The 17,230-nt window shown below is 45.2% G+C and overlaps 1 protein-coding gene across 2 annotated transcripts; it reads left to right on the forward strand.

Moving 5' to 3' along the window:
* The first annotated feature begins 679 nt into the window (after nucleotides 1-679).
* Nucleotides 680-9,291, forward strand: LOC147640805 (uncharacterized). 2 transcript variants are annotated; one of them, XM_086815388.1, is made up of 11 exons: nucleotides 680-827; nucleotides 983-1,158; nucleotides 2,982-3,084; nucleotides 3,160-3,269; nucleotides 4,680-4,748; nucleotides 5,768-5,883; nucleotides 7,126-7,180; nucleotides 8,279-8,399; nucleotides 8,519-8,566; nucleotides 8,664-8,758; nucleotides 8,889-9,291. In XM_086815388.1, the coding sequence occupies exons 2-11, from the start codon at nucleotides 1,018-1,020 to the stop codon at nucleotides 8,988-8,990; spliced, it is 960 nt and encodes a 319-aa protein (XP_086671514.1). In that variant the 5' UTR covers nucleotides 680-827; nucleotides 983-1,017; the 3' UTR covers nucleotides 8,991-9,291. The 2 variants fall into 2 exon arrangements, with proteins under 2 accessions (XP_086671514.1, XP_086671505.1); XM_086815379.1 differs by having other exon boundaries at nucleotides 742-827; nucleotides 920-1,158.
* Nucleotides 9,292-17,230: the final 7,939 nt, after the last annotated feature.

The raw sequence follows: 17,230 nt of genomic DNA on the forward strand, positions 1-17,230 counted from the left end.
TCGCTAACCTTCTCAAAACAAGCAACAGAGAGAGAGAAATCAGTCACTCTACAGCGCAGTCTGGAGGAGGGAGGGCGGTGGCAATGAAAAAGGCATAATTGCAACGTAGCCAATGAGGGAGGGCGGCGGTGTGACAGAGCTCTGCATGGCCGGAGGGCGGCGAACACGCCGACATGGGAGGGCCCACTCAATGTCCACAACGTCTGCAACGCTTGTAACATAACCTGGAGGAGGTGGCGCCAATGAACGTCTGCAAGGCATGTCCAAAACACGTGGAGAGGGCAACGCGAGTGAGGGAGGCGGCGCGAATGAACCTGCATGGGGAGTCAGGGACGGCCAGGTCCACGTGGAAGGTGAGGCCCAGTGCATGAGGCGAGGGCTACTAACACGTGTTTGGGCCCAAAAACAGCTAGAGAATTTGAGAGAAGGCCTAAAAATATTGCCACATGGCACTTAAAGTGTAGCCCAATTATATATAGATAGAAAACACACATTTTCTGGCAAAAAAATATTTTAAAAATCTTGTTTTTTTGCTAACGTTTATTGGCCCTGGCCTTGGACCTTAGGACACAAAGCACGTGGATATTGTTCATGAGTCATGACTTATTATTGTTCATGACATGAATATTATTTCGTACGCAAAAAAAGAAGAAGACAGAAACAAAATGCGTCATCATTTGGCTGCACGTCTTGAGCATCGTCATCATACAACCCTCTCTCGCAAGTCTCTCGCCATTGCCCAGCACGCTTGCCACAAACATGCTCCCTGTTTTCTTCTGTTTTACGTAGCCTCCGACCAATTCAACATAATCAGCCGACTACGAAACGTACTCTTACCTATAAAATAGAACTAGGCAGTCTAGATTTAACCCTAGGGGATTTTTTCCGTTGTTTGGCAAACTGATCCTTGTTTCTGTAGCCGATTTTGCAGAGAAATTGATATTAGCCACAGAGATTAAGGAAAGTTTTTGCTTAACCTTAGGGAAGGGAAGGGAAGGGAAAGGTTTGAGCAGAGAGATGAATACTGGGACTTTGCGAAGGAGGGTTCGCCATGAAGATGTGGGAGGCAACAAGTATGACAGGATCGATTCTGCAGGATCAGACGACCCCCAGGAGCCACTCTTGGGCCAGGCCGACAATTTCAGCAGAAGCAAATATGTAAGTGTGCACCCCCACCCCCAAAACACACACACACACACACACACACACACACACACAAGGATTTTTAATACTTTTTCAACTAGTTAACAACAAATAAATAAATCTTACCCCTTAATCAAACTGAAAAAATCATCTTGTCATATCCTTTAACTAACTTGAAAAAATAATGAAAAATAAACCATTTTTGAGAGAGAGAGAGAGAGAGAGAAAGAGAGAGATTAGATGCTACCAGGCTACACGCCTGTAGACAAAAAATAAAACATCTAGACACCCTATTGCTAGAGTATTCACCTCCATTTTTTTCCCCTTTGAAAGATGAGTGTGTGTGTGCATATTTGAAGGGAAGAGATCCGGAGGCTAAAAATATCAAGAGAGTAGGCTAGTGTCATCAACATGGTTGTGCTGGTGAGCCTCGGCAATCTTGTCAACATGATCATGCTGTCCATCTGCGGTAGCTCTAAGTCACGATGGCACAATCAAAATCAGTCAAAACAGATACCGGAAACCAATGGCAATGCAAAAGTATGGCTCTTGGTGTTGAGGATCTCGGACTCAGATACTAGTGGAGCATGTTTGCATATAACCAGAGACATTTTTCTCTTTCATGTGTTTCTAAGACATCAACGTATTGAAATTGGAAAGGGAAAAGCCAGTCTCAAAATTTCTCACTATAGAAGAGCGCAGCCCTTTGAGACAATTTTCTGTTTTCTTTAAATTCTCATGAACAAACCGCTTCCTGACGACTGGTCAACTCCAAGCAACTCTGGGCCAGACTGCTGAGATAAGATATAAAACCGGTCAGAAAATGGTATAAAATTGCTACTTTGGTGACTTCTGGTTGAAACCATAATTGGAGACAATCTTGTACAGCCCCTCTTTGAAGCTGGCCACGGCATATTGTTATACAGTCCAACAAATAAAGCTGGGCATTCTCTTGCTCTTTGATTTCTGTGTTGATTTTTGGGTCTATACTCATCAAAGTCATACTAGAGTGGGGTCAAAATGATTCTTTTAGAGCTCTTCCTTTTGACGGATTCCAATGGTGTGCATTGTTTCTGAGTCAGGTCCAGTGACAGCTTGTGTTGCAAACATAGACATCCCATACTTTGTGTCGTGTGCTTGCCTGTGTGTTTCTAGTGAAAACTTCAAGATTGCCATTTCGCTATGCCAATTAGCTGGACATGGTTTGAAGTTGGCTTCAATGCGCGTTATTCTTATGGCCTTGGTACATGTGAGCACTTTCCAATGGAATTTCTTTGTTACCACCACCTTGGACCTTCATAAATCTGCACAGACTTGGCCCAAAGAAAATTCGAGTCCTTCTATTGTAAAAGTTAATGCTCCTCCGACAAAGCTGAGAAGGCAGCAGGCTGGATGCTGGGGATTCTGATTTCCACACCAGACAGATCTGGTTGAGAAACTGAGGACACGGCACTGGATCTAGAATCAGACCAAGAGGTCCCTACTCAGCAGACACGACAGGCAGTAGCAGCAGGCTAAATATGTGTAGCCTTAGGGCCCTGGTTTTGTGCTTACAGGGCTGCAGCTGGCCTTGAAGTAGCTAGTCACCATGGTTTGCATGCATGGGTGTTGAATTCAGCCATATGTTGCCAGACGAAATTCAGCAGTACATTTTTACAGTCTTTAGTTTTTTGCAAAACTTGTGCTACAAGGATCGTTCTGTATGTGTGTTTAAGTGCAAGATTATGATTTGGAGGATTGGAGCAAGGGTTTAATAGTGCTTGAACTGTTTGGGAAATTTAAGCTTAGGATAATTTTCTGTACTTAATCATACTTGTTATGACTATTGTTTTTTTAAGTTTGATGACGATGAAGCTGACTGGGAAGACCAAAAACATGAAGCACAGCTTGTTTGGAGTCAGATCTTTGTGCGGTTGCTGGCACAATGGGCACAATTCTTTGGTTAGTGAAACATTAGATAGACATTGAAAGGATTTCATTGATTTCTGAATGTTTGACGCAGTTGCTGTTTTCCAGCTGTTTTGTTTGGTAGTGGATCATGGCCTGGAAGCATCCTTTTTTGGGGTGCAGCAAGACGACCTGAAAACGAAGAGCTAGTTGAAGAACAGCATCTTACTCCAACCCAGGTTTCTTTTTCACCAAAGGCATGGTTTTGTAAGCAAAGGGAAATAAGGTCTGGGTTCTAGATAGCCAGTCTCATACAAGGTAGTCTGTTATGTGTAACATGCCATGTGTTGTGTTACGTATTATGTACTATGTATGACATGTTCAAAAATCCTGTGCTATTTATCATACATTGTCTGTGATATGTCATATTTCATGTATTTCAAAATGTTTGACATGTAATGTGCTTTGTTTCATGAACCACGTCTCTCTCTCTTTTCTCTCTGAGGCCCTGTTTAGGGTTTCCACCTGCTCCCTGTTGGGCAGTCCCCTGGGGGGGTTAATCAATCAGCCCTGCGGCACTTCTTGAGCACAAAATTGCTCTGCAGGCTTCCTGCTCAGCTCTCAAGAAACCGCCAAACATTTCTGCATCATAGAAATTGAACCGGTACTGGTAGCTGCCAGTCACAAGCGGTCTGCAGCGAGGCCAGCATCACGGAAAGGCACAAACTATTATTTATGGGAGCCCCAGCATGACGGCATGACTGAGAAAACCCTAGTCCACTTGCTAGAAATGAATGGACAGTGTGTCTTGAACAGCAAGTGCTCCAATTGCAAAAGGAAATCCTTGAACATGCAAAAGTTTTGGAGTTTGAAAATCTGGATGCCAGACAAAGGCAGGTAATTCTTGTGAAATCAAGGAAGTTAGCTACCCCCACAATCATATTGGAGCAAAATGCTGTTAGCATCATTTCGTTGTGCAATGATCTTGCTGTTCTCACTTTCGAAACTAGAGAACAAGGGCAATATAAAACACTGAAGGGGACTTTACTTTGGATATTGGAAGGGCTCACACCCATGCAACTGAAACAAATGGCAGCAGAGGTAGACAAGGTCAGAGCTGCATGGAAATCCGGGGAATGGGCAGTACTTTGTGAGGGGGAAGCCATTGTCCACGAGTCCAAAACCTCCAAACCGTCACCTGCTGATGTAATCAACCTTGGGGGATCAAGAGCCTTCAATGCAACTTTGTAGGGTTTTTAAACCCTGATCAGAATGAGGTCTTTTTTAGGTTCAACGCTGTATCTGGTCTCACAGGTCATGTTTGGCTTCACACATGTGCGCGTGCATGCACAAAAAAAAGGGAAAAAATATAAGGAGAAAAAAGCAAAACAGAAAACATGTTTAGGTGGGAGGTTTTTCCCTTCCTTTGAAAGAATCATAAAATTGCCATGAGTTGTATGTGGACGTCATTCCATTTCACATGCTATGAGTTGTATTAGTCATCCTCTATGCATAACTATCTGTTTGCAACATATTATCAACTGCATTTGGTATACCTCTTTATGGAGGCTCAGTCACCGGACATCAATTGTTTCATGAGATTGCTAGCACTCCAGGGCATTAAGAAAATGTTGTGTGCTCTGATGCAGGAGGAAAGGTTGCGGCTGCTTCAGAGCCGTATAGAAATTCCTTTTGATGGTACATCTTTAGAACATCAGGTAATTTTTTTGTGAATGAGCAACTGGTTGCATATATTAAAGAATATCTCTTGCTTTTCAGTATGCTACCTTACAAAGAACAAATTAGGAAGGTGCATCTCTCTTTATTGCTTTTGTGGTTGAATGAATAGCACAATATACATGGTATTTTTGTCTAGACATGCATCTATCATAGACCTCCTCTATGACTATACTCTACTTCCTCAATGGGTCTTGGGTGTTTGTGAAGGCATCCTCGTTTAAATTGAGAATTTTCCATCGTCTTAGCAAGGTTCCCATGGTAAGGATTTGGACAATATTAGAGGAGTCGCCCACGGTTTGAAATAGATGTGCACTAAGTGGTTGGTCTTGCAGCTTCTTTGGCAGGTCATTCTCAGGACATTAACATGTGATCTAAGCTTTTTCCTGGTTTACAAGAAAAGAGGTCCTGCAACCTGTGTGAAGTTTTTGATGACTTTTTGTAGAATCTCACAACCAAGGAATGATGGTTGGGTCTGGATTGTTGTTATATGAACATTTGAGGTCATAATCAGGTGACATAGAATACACACAGCAAGTGCATTTGTTAGTGTCAAGGACCACTTTGCGTTCTTCCTCAATATGCATTGTGGGTGAAGTCAGCATATTATGCGATAGCATTTATGTCTTTTAGACTGGCTAGCATGACTGATGAGTGAAGGTAACCAACCCTGAAGCAAGTTAAGTGCAGACCATAAAAAATGGCTATAGCAGCTTATGCTACTAATAGAACGCGAGTATTGTGTGGTGGTTTCACTGAGTAGGTTGGATGGTTGTGTGTGTGTGTGCGCACGTGCGCGAGCATCGTCAAATTGACCTGGTCCCACCTTTTTGGAATCTTTTTGTGGTTCTTGCCAACTCTCTGATTACTACTACATAAGTTTTTCACTAAACAAATGCTCATTAAAAAATTCTTTTAATGTGTCTCTTCTAGTGCGTTCACTTGTGCATGGGTTTTTGGTTACTAATGCTTTGAAGTTGCTCATGATTTTGTCCCCTAGGAAGCTCTCAGAGAATTATGGAGGATGTCATTTCCAGAACGTGATCTGATTGGGCTTGTTTCAGAGCAATGGAAAGAGATGGGTTGGCAAGGCAAGGATCCATCGACTGACTTCAGGTTGGTTGAAGCTATTTTATCATGTTAGTATCATATTTATAGGTCATATTCCTTTTGCACTGTAGTGTAGATTGTAGCAAGTCAAAGGTGAAGAAGAGAGAATAACTTTGTGTGGAGTGAGGTAAATTCTTGACCTGAGCAGGTGAATGAGAGCATGGGCCAAGTTCGGAGTATAAGCATTAACTTGAGGGTCTGAACTTATAATTGACATAAGATGCTTGCTGGAATGGCATGTTGTACCAAACAAGTCTGAAGGCTGCTCATGGGTGCTGGCTGCATAGGGGAAGATCTGCCGCCACAAGGAGGTTGAGGCTTCTGAAGGACTGGAGTGAGATTCTCCTTGGGCTCTCTTCTTCAAGGCATGGCAGCTTCCCCCTAGCAAGCAGCAAGCCTACCTTCAGGCATCTTTGCACAGCCTGTTTGCTGCCCCTTCCTCAGCCCACAATTCGTTGCTGTTTTTTGATGATTTAGTTTCCCTTCTTGCGGGAGTTGTCCTTCTTGATCATCATTATGCTGTCCAGTTCTGCTGCCTTGCATCAGGGATGTCTCTTTTCCTTCTTGGTTGACTTGCTGGCTCTTTTGGATGAGATAAGGTCCCCAAATTTTCCCTGGTTCGAATCCCAGATGCATGCAAGGTGATGGAAGTAAGAGGTAATGAGCTCACTCTCAGGGTGATGAGCTGTTGAGGTGAGGCCATGTGGTGCCGTGAGCTGTGAGCATGGCCTGGACATCGATCACAAAAAAAGAGAGCTTGCCATCTTGGAGTTTGCAGGATCTCTAGGGCTACTGTTGTGACCCCAATCTCCTGACCGCTCATGAGGGGAACTCTAGTCTGCAAAGCTTTAGGGGATGTGACTAATTGACGATTTGCACTGATCTTTTTGTCATTAACTGTTTTATGAAGATGGTTTTGGAACTGATCCTCCAGGTGATGTATTTCGGTCTAGAATGGTTCTGAGAGTTGTCCCATAACAACTGTTAGTTTAGTTAAGTATCAGAAAATTTATTTTTACCAAGGAAAATAGTTACATTGACTATTTTAGGAGCGTGTGGTAGTTTAGTAAAGTATTTGTCATGGTAATGATGCTATACCTAGGTAGTCGGACTAAGCTCTGCATTGTGTCATCTGTTTTTTTACACTTGGGAAAACCTTTGATTTAGCTTAGTTTAATATATCAATAAAGCATTTGAGCTTCCTGAATGTCATTTCCAGGTGTCTTGACAAGATTTGGTTTCCTGCAGGGGCGGTGGGTTTATCTCGCTGCAAAACTTGATTTTCTTTGCCAAAGAATATCCTGTAAGTTTCACAATGTTATCACTTTGGGGATGAGAGCTAACTAGTTTTTGTCCAGCTAATATCTGCCAATTTTTTCTATCCAAGATGGTGAATTTACCTGATCAGCTACCTCGTGTGTGCATGCACGCCTGTGTGTAAGCACTCGATGCAGCAAATGGTGCACGGCAACGCTGAAGTATTAAGTAGGGCATGGTGAACTTTGACCATACTTTAGCTGTAGCATGGCACCAGGTGGTCGTTGAAGAAATTGGCAGGGAGGGTCCCGTTTAGGGCGGTCAAGTATGAGGGGTGGCTGGCAGCAGCTTTGTGGCTCTGTAACGGGTGGCCTAGAGATGCGGCAATGACTGCAAGTATACTGTGAGCGAATGGCACAAGCTGAGAAGCCTGCAAGGGAGCTTGATGGTGGCACTCAGTTTGGTCATTTGGCGGCCACACAAGGAGGCAGAGGTCATGAGTGGCCGCTGGTTCTGCAACGGTGGCTCTGGGGGGGCGTCAGTGGCTATAGGCACTGCCATAGCCAAAGAGGTGGCCATTGGCGGGTTTAGGTAGCCGTGGTGCTGCACGTGCAATAGAGGACGAGACTTGACCCTACAGCAACAGCAATGGGCCCTTGAGCTTGGCCTTGTTGAGCACCCACAAGCGATGAGAGCTGTGTTTCGAAACACACTGTAAACAGGGAGTGGGGGGTTGAGGAGGAGGTAGAACTCGCCCCACCACCATGATCTGCCAGAAATTCAACCACATGTGCAGATGAATTAATTAAACCAACAAAGATCAAGATTAAACAAAGCTAATCAATATCTAAAAAATGAGAGCTTGCATGATACGTAGAAGATGAGCCAAAACCATGAGTGGTGTTTTATACAACAAGATAGGGTAAGGGGGATATCTTCGCACCTAGCTCCCCTAACCCTAATTGCCCAAGACCCTACACCTGTCCACCTTGTTGGTCCCATTTGTCCATACAAAGCGCACCCTTCACTCTTCCTAACTATCTACAGTGTGTGTGTGCGCGCGCGCGCGCGTGCACGCACACTTGTGTCTGCGTGCTGAGTGCTCGTGTGCTGTTTTTAAGTATGCTGTCATGTGGGATTGCAGAAATCCTTTCAGAGATTGCTCCATAAAGAACATGGTCACAGGGCTACATGGGAGTATCCCTTCGCTGTGGCAGGCATCAACATCTCTTTCATGTTGATCCAGATCTTGGACTTGCGTTCAGGTTAGGGTTGATCGAGGTTCAATAGTAATGTTGAGAGAACTAAGTTTCTTTAATGGTTTTGAAATGATCAAAGACATTGGAGATGACTATTGTCTTAGGATAATTGTCTTCATTTGCAGTTAAACCAAGAAGCGTGAACGGAATGAACTTTCTCAAGATCCTTGAAGGTATTTCTTGTATGGCCTTTCTAGTGATTGACATCGTGCACTCACACACGCCGCCAAACCATGCCAGACAAACTAACAACAAAATGATGTTTTGCAGAGGATGAGTTTGCTTTCGACAGGCTATATTGTGTGGCCTTTGAGATGATGGACGCACAATGGCTTGCAATGAGGGCATCGTATATGGAGTTTAATGTGCGTTATCTGCCTCTATACAGTTTCTAGCATGCTTTGTCTTATGTGCTGGGATGCAACCCACGCCCCCTGGCAGGCAACCGTGCACACACTGACATACATGTTTTGTTAATGCTGTCATTTTTGGCAGGCTGTTTTAAAGGCGACACAAGTGCAGCTTGAACGAGAGCTTTCTTTGGATGACTTGACCCAGATGCAAGATTTACCTGCGTTCAACTTGCTCTGCTCTTAGAAGCCGATCTCTCAGTACAGGAAGATGTCATTTTTTCAACGTGGTTCAGGGTAGCTCCAAATGTGGAGCCCCATGATTCAAGGCAGCTTTTGCCCAAGTGTTCCTTTGATGATGTTCCATATGTATTCTAAAGTTTGCTGGGATACAACCCCCAACAAGCAAACCACACACGCCCCCCCCCCCCCCCCCCCCCCCCCCCCCCCCCGCGCGTGGTCAGTGGGGCATCATATGTACAATGTGTTCAAATGGTCAGGGGCATCATCGTATGCAGTGTATTTAAAAAAGCTTTGCACAACGTTAAGATCTCACCCCAGAAATCTTCTTCTAAAATGGATTTTTTACAGGCTGCACGTTGGAATAATTCAAAGTTATAAAGCTGTGTGTGTGTGCGCGTGCGCACGCGTGTGCACGGACGAGCTGCTGGCATGCTCATGCCTAGCTGAGAGGGTCAGCATGGGGGATTTCTAAGTTGGTTCCATAGACCCACATGCCCAGCCTTCTGCTGCAGTTGTGAAGGCTTGCTTATTGTATAAGGTTTGACTGCTTGAGATCATGCTGTGCTACCCATTTCACCTAGCTCATCTGTTAATGCTTGGTCGTATTGAAGTGAATGGTTTGAGCTTTATACCTTGGCTCTGCCATAACTCTGATTAGAAGGGGTTCAAATTCTGCTACAGCCTTGCTTAATCAAGGCTTTAGTATGGCATTGTCAACAGGTTCTCCCTCTGTTCAGTAGCCTCAACCCCTGGCCTTGTTTGTTCACTGCTCCCCACACCTGGCTTTGGGTCAGCGGCTTCTGTATTTGACAGTTGGCAAATTTTCTTCTGTGGATCAAACTTTTTGTTTTTTCAAAAAGGAGACTTATATTAAGTATGAAAAAATTTTACAAAATGGAGATTTCACACCAAGAAAGGTGGAGATCTCAACCAATCAGGAGCCCTGTGCTGCCAATAGGGTCCCGAGTGAGAGGACGTGAAAAAGATACCAATGTCCCACTCTCTCATAAACTGGCCGCGCTTCCTCTCTGCAACCCTCGAAGATCGCTGCAGTCTGGCCCAGGTAGCCATGATGGTGTGAATAATATCACTCCAAATCCTGCAAAGACACTGAGAAACAAGAACGGGAGTACCCTCAATGGCCTCGGTGCATCTAGCCTTCCAGATATTCCAAGCTGAGATGCTAGCAATAATCCCCCAAGAGCTGTCTAACCTCTGTGCCGGAGGGACAGTGTGAAAGTGGCAAATCCTGAAGACAACACTGTCGAGCAACTCCTTGCCCAACCATAATGGCCAAGCTCCTGTCAGTCCCCTCGAATCTCAGCTGAGGCCCAGATTGTGTCAACCAAATGATAGAACCAAAAGAAATGATAGCATCCCTCTTAATCCTACCAAGGAGGTGTGCAATCGCAGACCAAACCCTCTGTGCTTCCCTACATTCCCATAAACAATGGTAAACTGACTCCGAAACTCCTGTACATCTAGGGCAAGCTGGGCAAGCACCAGTAACTGACCTCCACTTATTGGTGGCCACAGACCACCATGAAGAGAAACCCAGATAAAGGAGGAAATTTGTGGCTTCCTATAAGAATGCCACAATCTCCGCCAAAAAACCCTCTGAATGTCAGTCAAAATGCCATAAGATTCCCAATGGGGTCTAAGAGTAGGGACACTCTGGATGTGTCCCAAGATAAGATGCCGGCATTCCGCACCGTATAACTCAAAAAAAGGCATGCTTTTCAAAGGGTTACAAGCATCCTTCCACTCCCACTCACCGGGGTCCCAATGCAAATGTCTGATAGGGCAGCCACCATACAACCAAAGGCTAACACTCTATGTGATCATCCCGGGGGGGGGGGGGGGGGTCAACAAAGACGTGCTTCCCTAACCTGCCAACAACTCTGACTAGACGAATCTGGGGGCCCTCAATAAGGTCGTGTACGTCACATCTCTCCAACTGCCATCCATCCTGTACAGAAAAAAAGACCGGTACATCATCCTCCCCAAGGGGAGACCCAAAACCTGAAGAGGAACACCTGTCCCAGAAAAAACCCCAAACCAAGAATGATGATGGTCTTCCAAAAAAGATCCAGTAATCCAGTGGTTGGGAATGGTTGCATCAATCTGTACAATTCTCCGACTAGAGCCTCTCAAATGCTGCATGCGATCCAATCTCTGTACCTCGGTGAGGCTCTGAAATCTCTTCCAAGCCAACACTGTGGGGCAAAGGGGCTCCTAGCCAGCCCAAAGAATATGCATAGCTGCCCCAAGAGGCCTACCATGCACATCTAAGATCAAATCATTCCACAAAATGGGCTACCGGTTAACTTCCTCCGCTGAACGCGGGGGGATGTGTACCAAAAAACTCCTCAGGCAATCCCAGGCCCGTAGGAGGGACCTAACCAGGGGGGATGAAGGGGAGCGGTGAATTGCATTTGAAAAAATAAAGCGTGAGCTGAGAGTCCAATCACCTCTGCGAACAGGGACACACTTCGTGATCTGCTGCATGAGAAAGTCCTTCGGCGGCTCAATGCCTGGAAGAAAGCCCTTAACAACCAGCTTACACAGCAAAGCCTTACATTGCACCTCAGGGTCAATGATAGTTAATCCCCCTTCCTGCTTAGGCTTGATAATGGTTTCCCAAGCAACTCTAGCCCTGGTGTGTGCATTTCCATCAAGCCCTGACCAAAGAAAGTTCCGAATAAGGCGATGAAGCTAGCCAATGCAGCCCTTATGAAAAATCCAGCACGAAGTGATAAACCAAGTCGTGGCTAGCAAAACTTGGTTAACCACCAAAGCTCTAGAGGCCAAGTCGAGCTTCCTCCTACTCTAGTGATGAAGTTTGCTTTTAATGCTTAAGAGCACTGGATCAAACTGTTGTGCAGGGGAGATGTCAACGCCCACCTGGCAACCAAGGTATCTGGCAGAGCATCCTCTCTCAATCCAAGTAAAACCAACATCTGTACCCCAATCTGCAAGAGGAGAATCACTGATCCAAAAACCAACTGACTTATGCCAATTGATAGAAGCTCTTGCTGCCAAACAAAAGGCCTCCAAGGCTCCAGAAAGCACGCAAACAAGCATGTGAAGTCTCAAGGAACAACGCCGTATCATCTGCTAGCTTAGAGCCAAAGAACTCTTCCTCCGTACATAAAGGCAGCCTAAGACCCACAACACCAAGGGCAGCCCGAAGAAACCTGCTCATAGCCTCGGCTACAATGAGGTACAGTAAAGGGGCGAGGGGACAACCCTGCCTCACTGAATGTGAAATCTGAAAACGCTCACCGCGTCCCCCACAGTCTAAAACAGTGCTATGAGCCTCCCTGTATAGGCAAGACACACTTGTGATCCAGTTTTGGGAAAACCCCATGTATGCCATAGTGCCCTCCAAAAAATCGCAATCCACTTTGTCATAAGCTTTTTCATAATCAAGCAAAAGAATGGCAAGAGGCTGCTGACTAGACTTTGCCCACTCCACAGCTTCCCAGAAAGAAAAGATGTTATCAAATATACTCCTTCGTTGGAGGAACCCATTCTGGGTATCATGGATAGTCATTTGGAGAATCGGCTGCAACCTTATACTCAAGGCTTTAGCTAAGATTTTATATGCAGATCCAAGGAGGGTGATGGGCCTCCATTGCTTGATGTCAGTCTTGTCCCCACTCTTGGGGATAAGCTGAATCAGCCCCTGCGTGAGGTATGGAGGCATCATACCCGACAACCACATTTCTTGAAGGGCAATAGTGATAGCATCTCCAATATGATCCCAAAAAAGAATAAAGAAGGCGGGAGAAAGACCATCATCCCCTGGGCATGAACCAATGGAAAGAGCATGCAGTGCGTGAAGGAATTCATCCTTCGAGAAAGGGGCATCCAGGGAAGAACACATAGCATCTGTAATGAGCCTGGGCATGCACTCCCAAACTTTCTGCTGTGCCACATCTCTCTGAGGGGAGGGCACCTCTGCAGTCAACAAAGACTGATAAAATTTTGAAGCAATACCCCTCACCTTATCAGGCTCAATTTGAACCTCACCCTGTGAATCCTGCAAGTACCTCACAGAATCCCTGCTATGGAAAGGCCTGTGCGCTGAAAAAAACTCTTTGTTGCATCTACTACCCATTTGAGTCCAAAAGGCCTCATTCGCATGAAAGGTGAACTCAGCCCTCTTGCCCATGGCCAACTGCAGCTCTGCTCTAACTGTGGTCAAGAGGTCTGTAATCCAAGTCGCATGTGGATGCTTTTCATGTTCCCTCTGAGGAGCAGCAATCCTACACCTAATAGCTCTCTCCTTGTCCAGAGCCTCCTCCTTATTAGACAAGGCAGTGCTATGATAATGATGGTTGGTCCTCTCAAGAGCTAGCGCAATATTATGACGAGGATCAGGACCGTCACAAGATCTCCATATCTCTCTGATCTCAAGGGAAATGTCAGCATCTAGATAAAGAGAGTCAGGGATACGGATACAAGGAGAGGCCGAGCGAGCCCCAGGCTCCTTGAGACACAAAATGACGGGGCAATGATTGGATTTGGTGGTGCCAGGCATATTAGAGAGAGGACTCCACAAAATCATCTTGATCTGAGATATCATCTCTCTACAAAGATGCATCAGCTGACACATCCCTCTGACCAGAAATATCATCTATCTGTACAAGATCCGAGGAAGCCTTCCCATCAATCGCACCAGGGGGGCGGGCATGAGAAATAGCTCGCCACACCTGGCGGACTGAAGGACGGGAAGGAACCAAGGGAGGTGGCGCTTGAGAGGCACGCTTACGAGGCCTCCTGCGACCTCGAGCCCGAGGACAATCTCGAGCAAAGTGACCCTATTGGTGACAAACCCGGCATTGATCGGGTTTACCTGCAATCTCCATATGTTGCTTCAAAGGGCCACAAGGGTCCAGAAGCAAAACATAGTCCTCAAAGAGCTCAATGTCACGGGCAAGAACCATGACCCTGGGGACAGCATCCGCCGAGGCAGTGACCACCTAGGCAGAAGATGTCGGCAAGGCGTGAAGGGGGGGCACTTGAAGAACAAGCCCAAAGGCAGACCCGATGGCCTCTAACATAGGCCAATATGCGCGAGGAAGATCTGGGAATCTGAGAGTAATCGGGAAACGGTTCCGGTCTTCCTCAACAGGGTCAAAATAGCTAGAGTAGGGAAGAAAGAATATCTTCCTCGGACCCAATGGCAAAGGGCTGCCCTTGAAAACCTCTAAGGCTCCATCCTCAGAATCAAAATCCACTTGGAAGAAACCTCTTCCAAGCAACCTGCCATCTCGAAAGTGTAGAGCGAGGTCGGAGGGCAGAGCCGCCAGGACCCAATCCCGAGCCTGGAAACGGGACAGGTGAGATCCAAAGATTCCGGCAATGAGGGTCATTTTGGAGTCTTTCACTATTTCGGCGTAGAGGAGCGCGAGCTCGGCTTCGAAAAATACAATGGTTCGCCCGGCCGAGGGAGAATGATTAGCCATGATGCTAATCGAAGAAAAAGGTCGACTTGAACCCGGATGAGGAGCAATCCGAACCAAGGGGAAGAGGAAGGCGTTGAGGCGGAGGAAAGGAAAGGAGGGTGGAAAAGGGAAAAACAAAAAGGAAAGGGAGGCAAGGGGGAGATGGCTGGACACAAAGGCGAAGAGGGGCGGGGGAAGGGCAGCACAACAGGGCTGCGCAGAGGGAAGAGGCGGAGGAAGGAGGGGAGGCGAAACGATCAACAGGAGGGCGAAGAAGGGCGGGCAGGGGTAGGGGCGAACAGATGGGAAGGAAGAGGCGAATTAGGGCGGGCAGAGGCAAGGAGGGGAGGCGAAGCAGGATGTGGGGGGCGAAGCAGGAAGAGAGGCAGATGGGCGCAGCAAAGGAGGAAGGAAACAAAGGAGGGAGGAGGGGCGCAGCGATGGAGGAAGGATCAGAGGCGGAGGGGAGCGATTCAGGCAGCGAAGGAGGAAGGAAACGATGGAGGAAGGAGGGGTGCAGCGATGGAGGAAGGAAGCGATGACAGAGGAACAGAGGCGGAGGGGAGTGTTTCAGGGTTCGGGGAGCTCGCGGTGCCTGCTCGTGATGCGATTTGATTACATGCAATCATTATTCATTATTTAGATTCATGTTACCCACTCCTTATTTTTTCTCAGGAGGCAGGATTCAAGGCAATCCTAGGGCAGCAAAGATTAAGATAGAAATGACTATCATTCCCTGTTATCAATATGGAATGAAAATAGGGAGAAAATTTCTTCTTGCCCAAGACAGAACCCATTCAAAGTGGTGCAGCACTTGGTCTCACATGCTAACCCCATAGACAAACATAGATCTTTTTGGTGTTTGGTTGTGCCACCGAGCCATTGAGATGGATCCAATCCTATGAAACCTATAGTTCTCAAATCTTATACTCTCTGTGGATCAAACTTTGAGAATCACTTCATATAACCCAGGGTTTTAATCAAGGTTGCACCTTGTTTTTTCAGTTTAAGACCTGTTGTGACAGCCAAACTTAATAGAGAATCGTGAAGAGAGTCTGTAGCATTAGTATTTTTAAAATACCACTTCTTAGTGAATGGACCTGCTCCTTGCTGCTCGGCAACAGATTCTTCAGTTGCACCATGACCTAGAGTTCAAGGAGAGATTTCTAAAGTGATGAAATCTCTTGCAAGAGTGAAGGGTTGTGAGAAAGAATCGGATTCCAGTGCAATGCGAGAACAGGTAACGAATCCTATTGAGAGTGGATGTCGTGGAGGGCAGTCTTGGAACTACTGTGAGATTATCAATCTCTACATCTAGAAGTAGTAATGCAGGAATGTTTTAAAGCATTGTACATTTGTAATGTCCTGGTCTTGGGGTCTTTCACCTCCTTGAGAGAGTACAACCTCCGTTACGTTAAGTTGAATAAAACATAGCAAAATTTTATTTTTTAGGCTTGGAAGGTTTTAACATAGATGACCATCTGATCTTTGCCATGATTTGTGGTTGACCCCCCACAAATCAATGGATGCAAAGGAATGGTGTCTATTGTCTATTAAAATGGGTTGAAATTTAATGTGGTCTTCTTATCTAATCTAATCAAGTTATGATGCTCGGGAAAGATTTTTGACGACTCTTGGGCTACTCCACATCGATGTAATGGAAGAGATATCTTTTATGATAAAGGAAAGACTTAAATGATATACCAACTTTCTGAGCCAAGTCTCACCCAGTTGCTTTTGATCAAATTCTCGCATAATTGTTCCTGTTTCCCCTTGGAGAAACATTTCTAAAGTCTATTCAATTATTTTTCTCATTGATATCCACTTATGCTATTTTGAATAGGGGCATCCACAAGTTCGAATCTTTTTTTGGCATTCCTTGTAGTGTTACAAAATACAAAAGCTCAGGTAAAATACTAACAACCCTTTGGCTACTTTGCGTCGATGTAATGGAAGAGATTGACCTATTACAATAATGAAATGACCTAAATGATTGACTAGCTCGCTTAGCAAATTCTCACCCACTTTCTTTTTAGCAAATCCTCACAACACTGTCCCCTTTACCACCTAGCTTTTTCTACATGCTAGTACCGATCATTTTAAATTAAGGTATTACAGTTTTTATAATTCAAGAAAACAAATGCATTGAGAAGGGAGGCGGGAAAGAGAAAAGGAAGAGAAAATTATAGACTTCAAACTTGAATTGATTTCTTGTTTTCTTCTCTTGCTACCTCCAAGTCTTGGCTTCTAGAAAAGCAAGAGTACTTAAGATACATGCTAGCATGTCAAGTTTTGTGTTGAAGGGATAACTCATTTAATTTAGATTTTCACGTATTTGTTAACATCATCGTAGATGTGTGGAAGAGCAATTTCTTCAACTTGATTTTTGACTTTTGTTTTACTCTCTTTTTAGTTTAGGTTGACATTAATTGCACAAATCAACAAATTAGGGTATTCTATCACCACATAGATTCCCTAGTAAGTTGGTACTTATAGGTGACTCAAAATCAAAATGCCTAGATGTTTACTTTTGTAATGAAGCGGTGGACGCAAAGTGTACATATTAGGTCAAGGGCCAAGCAAAAGTTGGAATAGGCCAAGGAGCCAAGAGTAAGTGGGAGCTTATGGGCTAAAGGCCAAGGAGGGTGGACATTAATAAGTGTGTGTAAAAAGGGAGGCCATGGTATATAGGCCAATGTGAATTGCTAATCATAATTAATTCATATTAATCAAAAATTACAAGCTAACAAGCTTTCATGGCAACCTTGCCCTTCTCCTTGGTCATGGGGAT

This window comes from Cibotium barometz, chromosome 2, assembly GCF_041138505.1.
Source record: "Cibotium barometz isolate CiBa-2024 chromosome 2, ASM4113850v1, whole genome shotgun sequence".
NCBI classification, from domain to species: domain Eukaryota; kingdom Viridiplantae; phylum Streptophyta; class Polypodiopsida; order Cyatheales; family Cibotiaceae; genus Cibotium; species Cibotium barometz.

Bases quoted from the DNA above. Each gene is read 5' to 3' on its own strand.
- LOC147640805 (XM_086815388.1), top strand. From the start codon at position 1,018: ATGAATACTGGGACTTTGCGAAGGAGGGTTCGCCATGAAGATGTGGGA. The intron at 4,749-5,767 runs GTAATTTTTTTG...TTTGTCCCCTAG, and splicing joins GTACATCTTTAGAACATCAG to GAAGCTCTCAGAGAATTATG. The intron at 5,884-7,125 runs GTTGGTTGAAGC...GGTTTCCTGCAG, and splicing joins GATCCATCGACTGACTTCAG to GGGCGGTGGGTTTATCTCGC.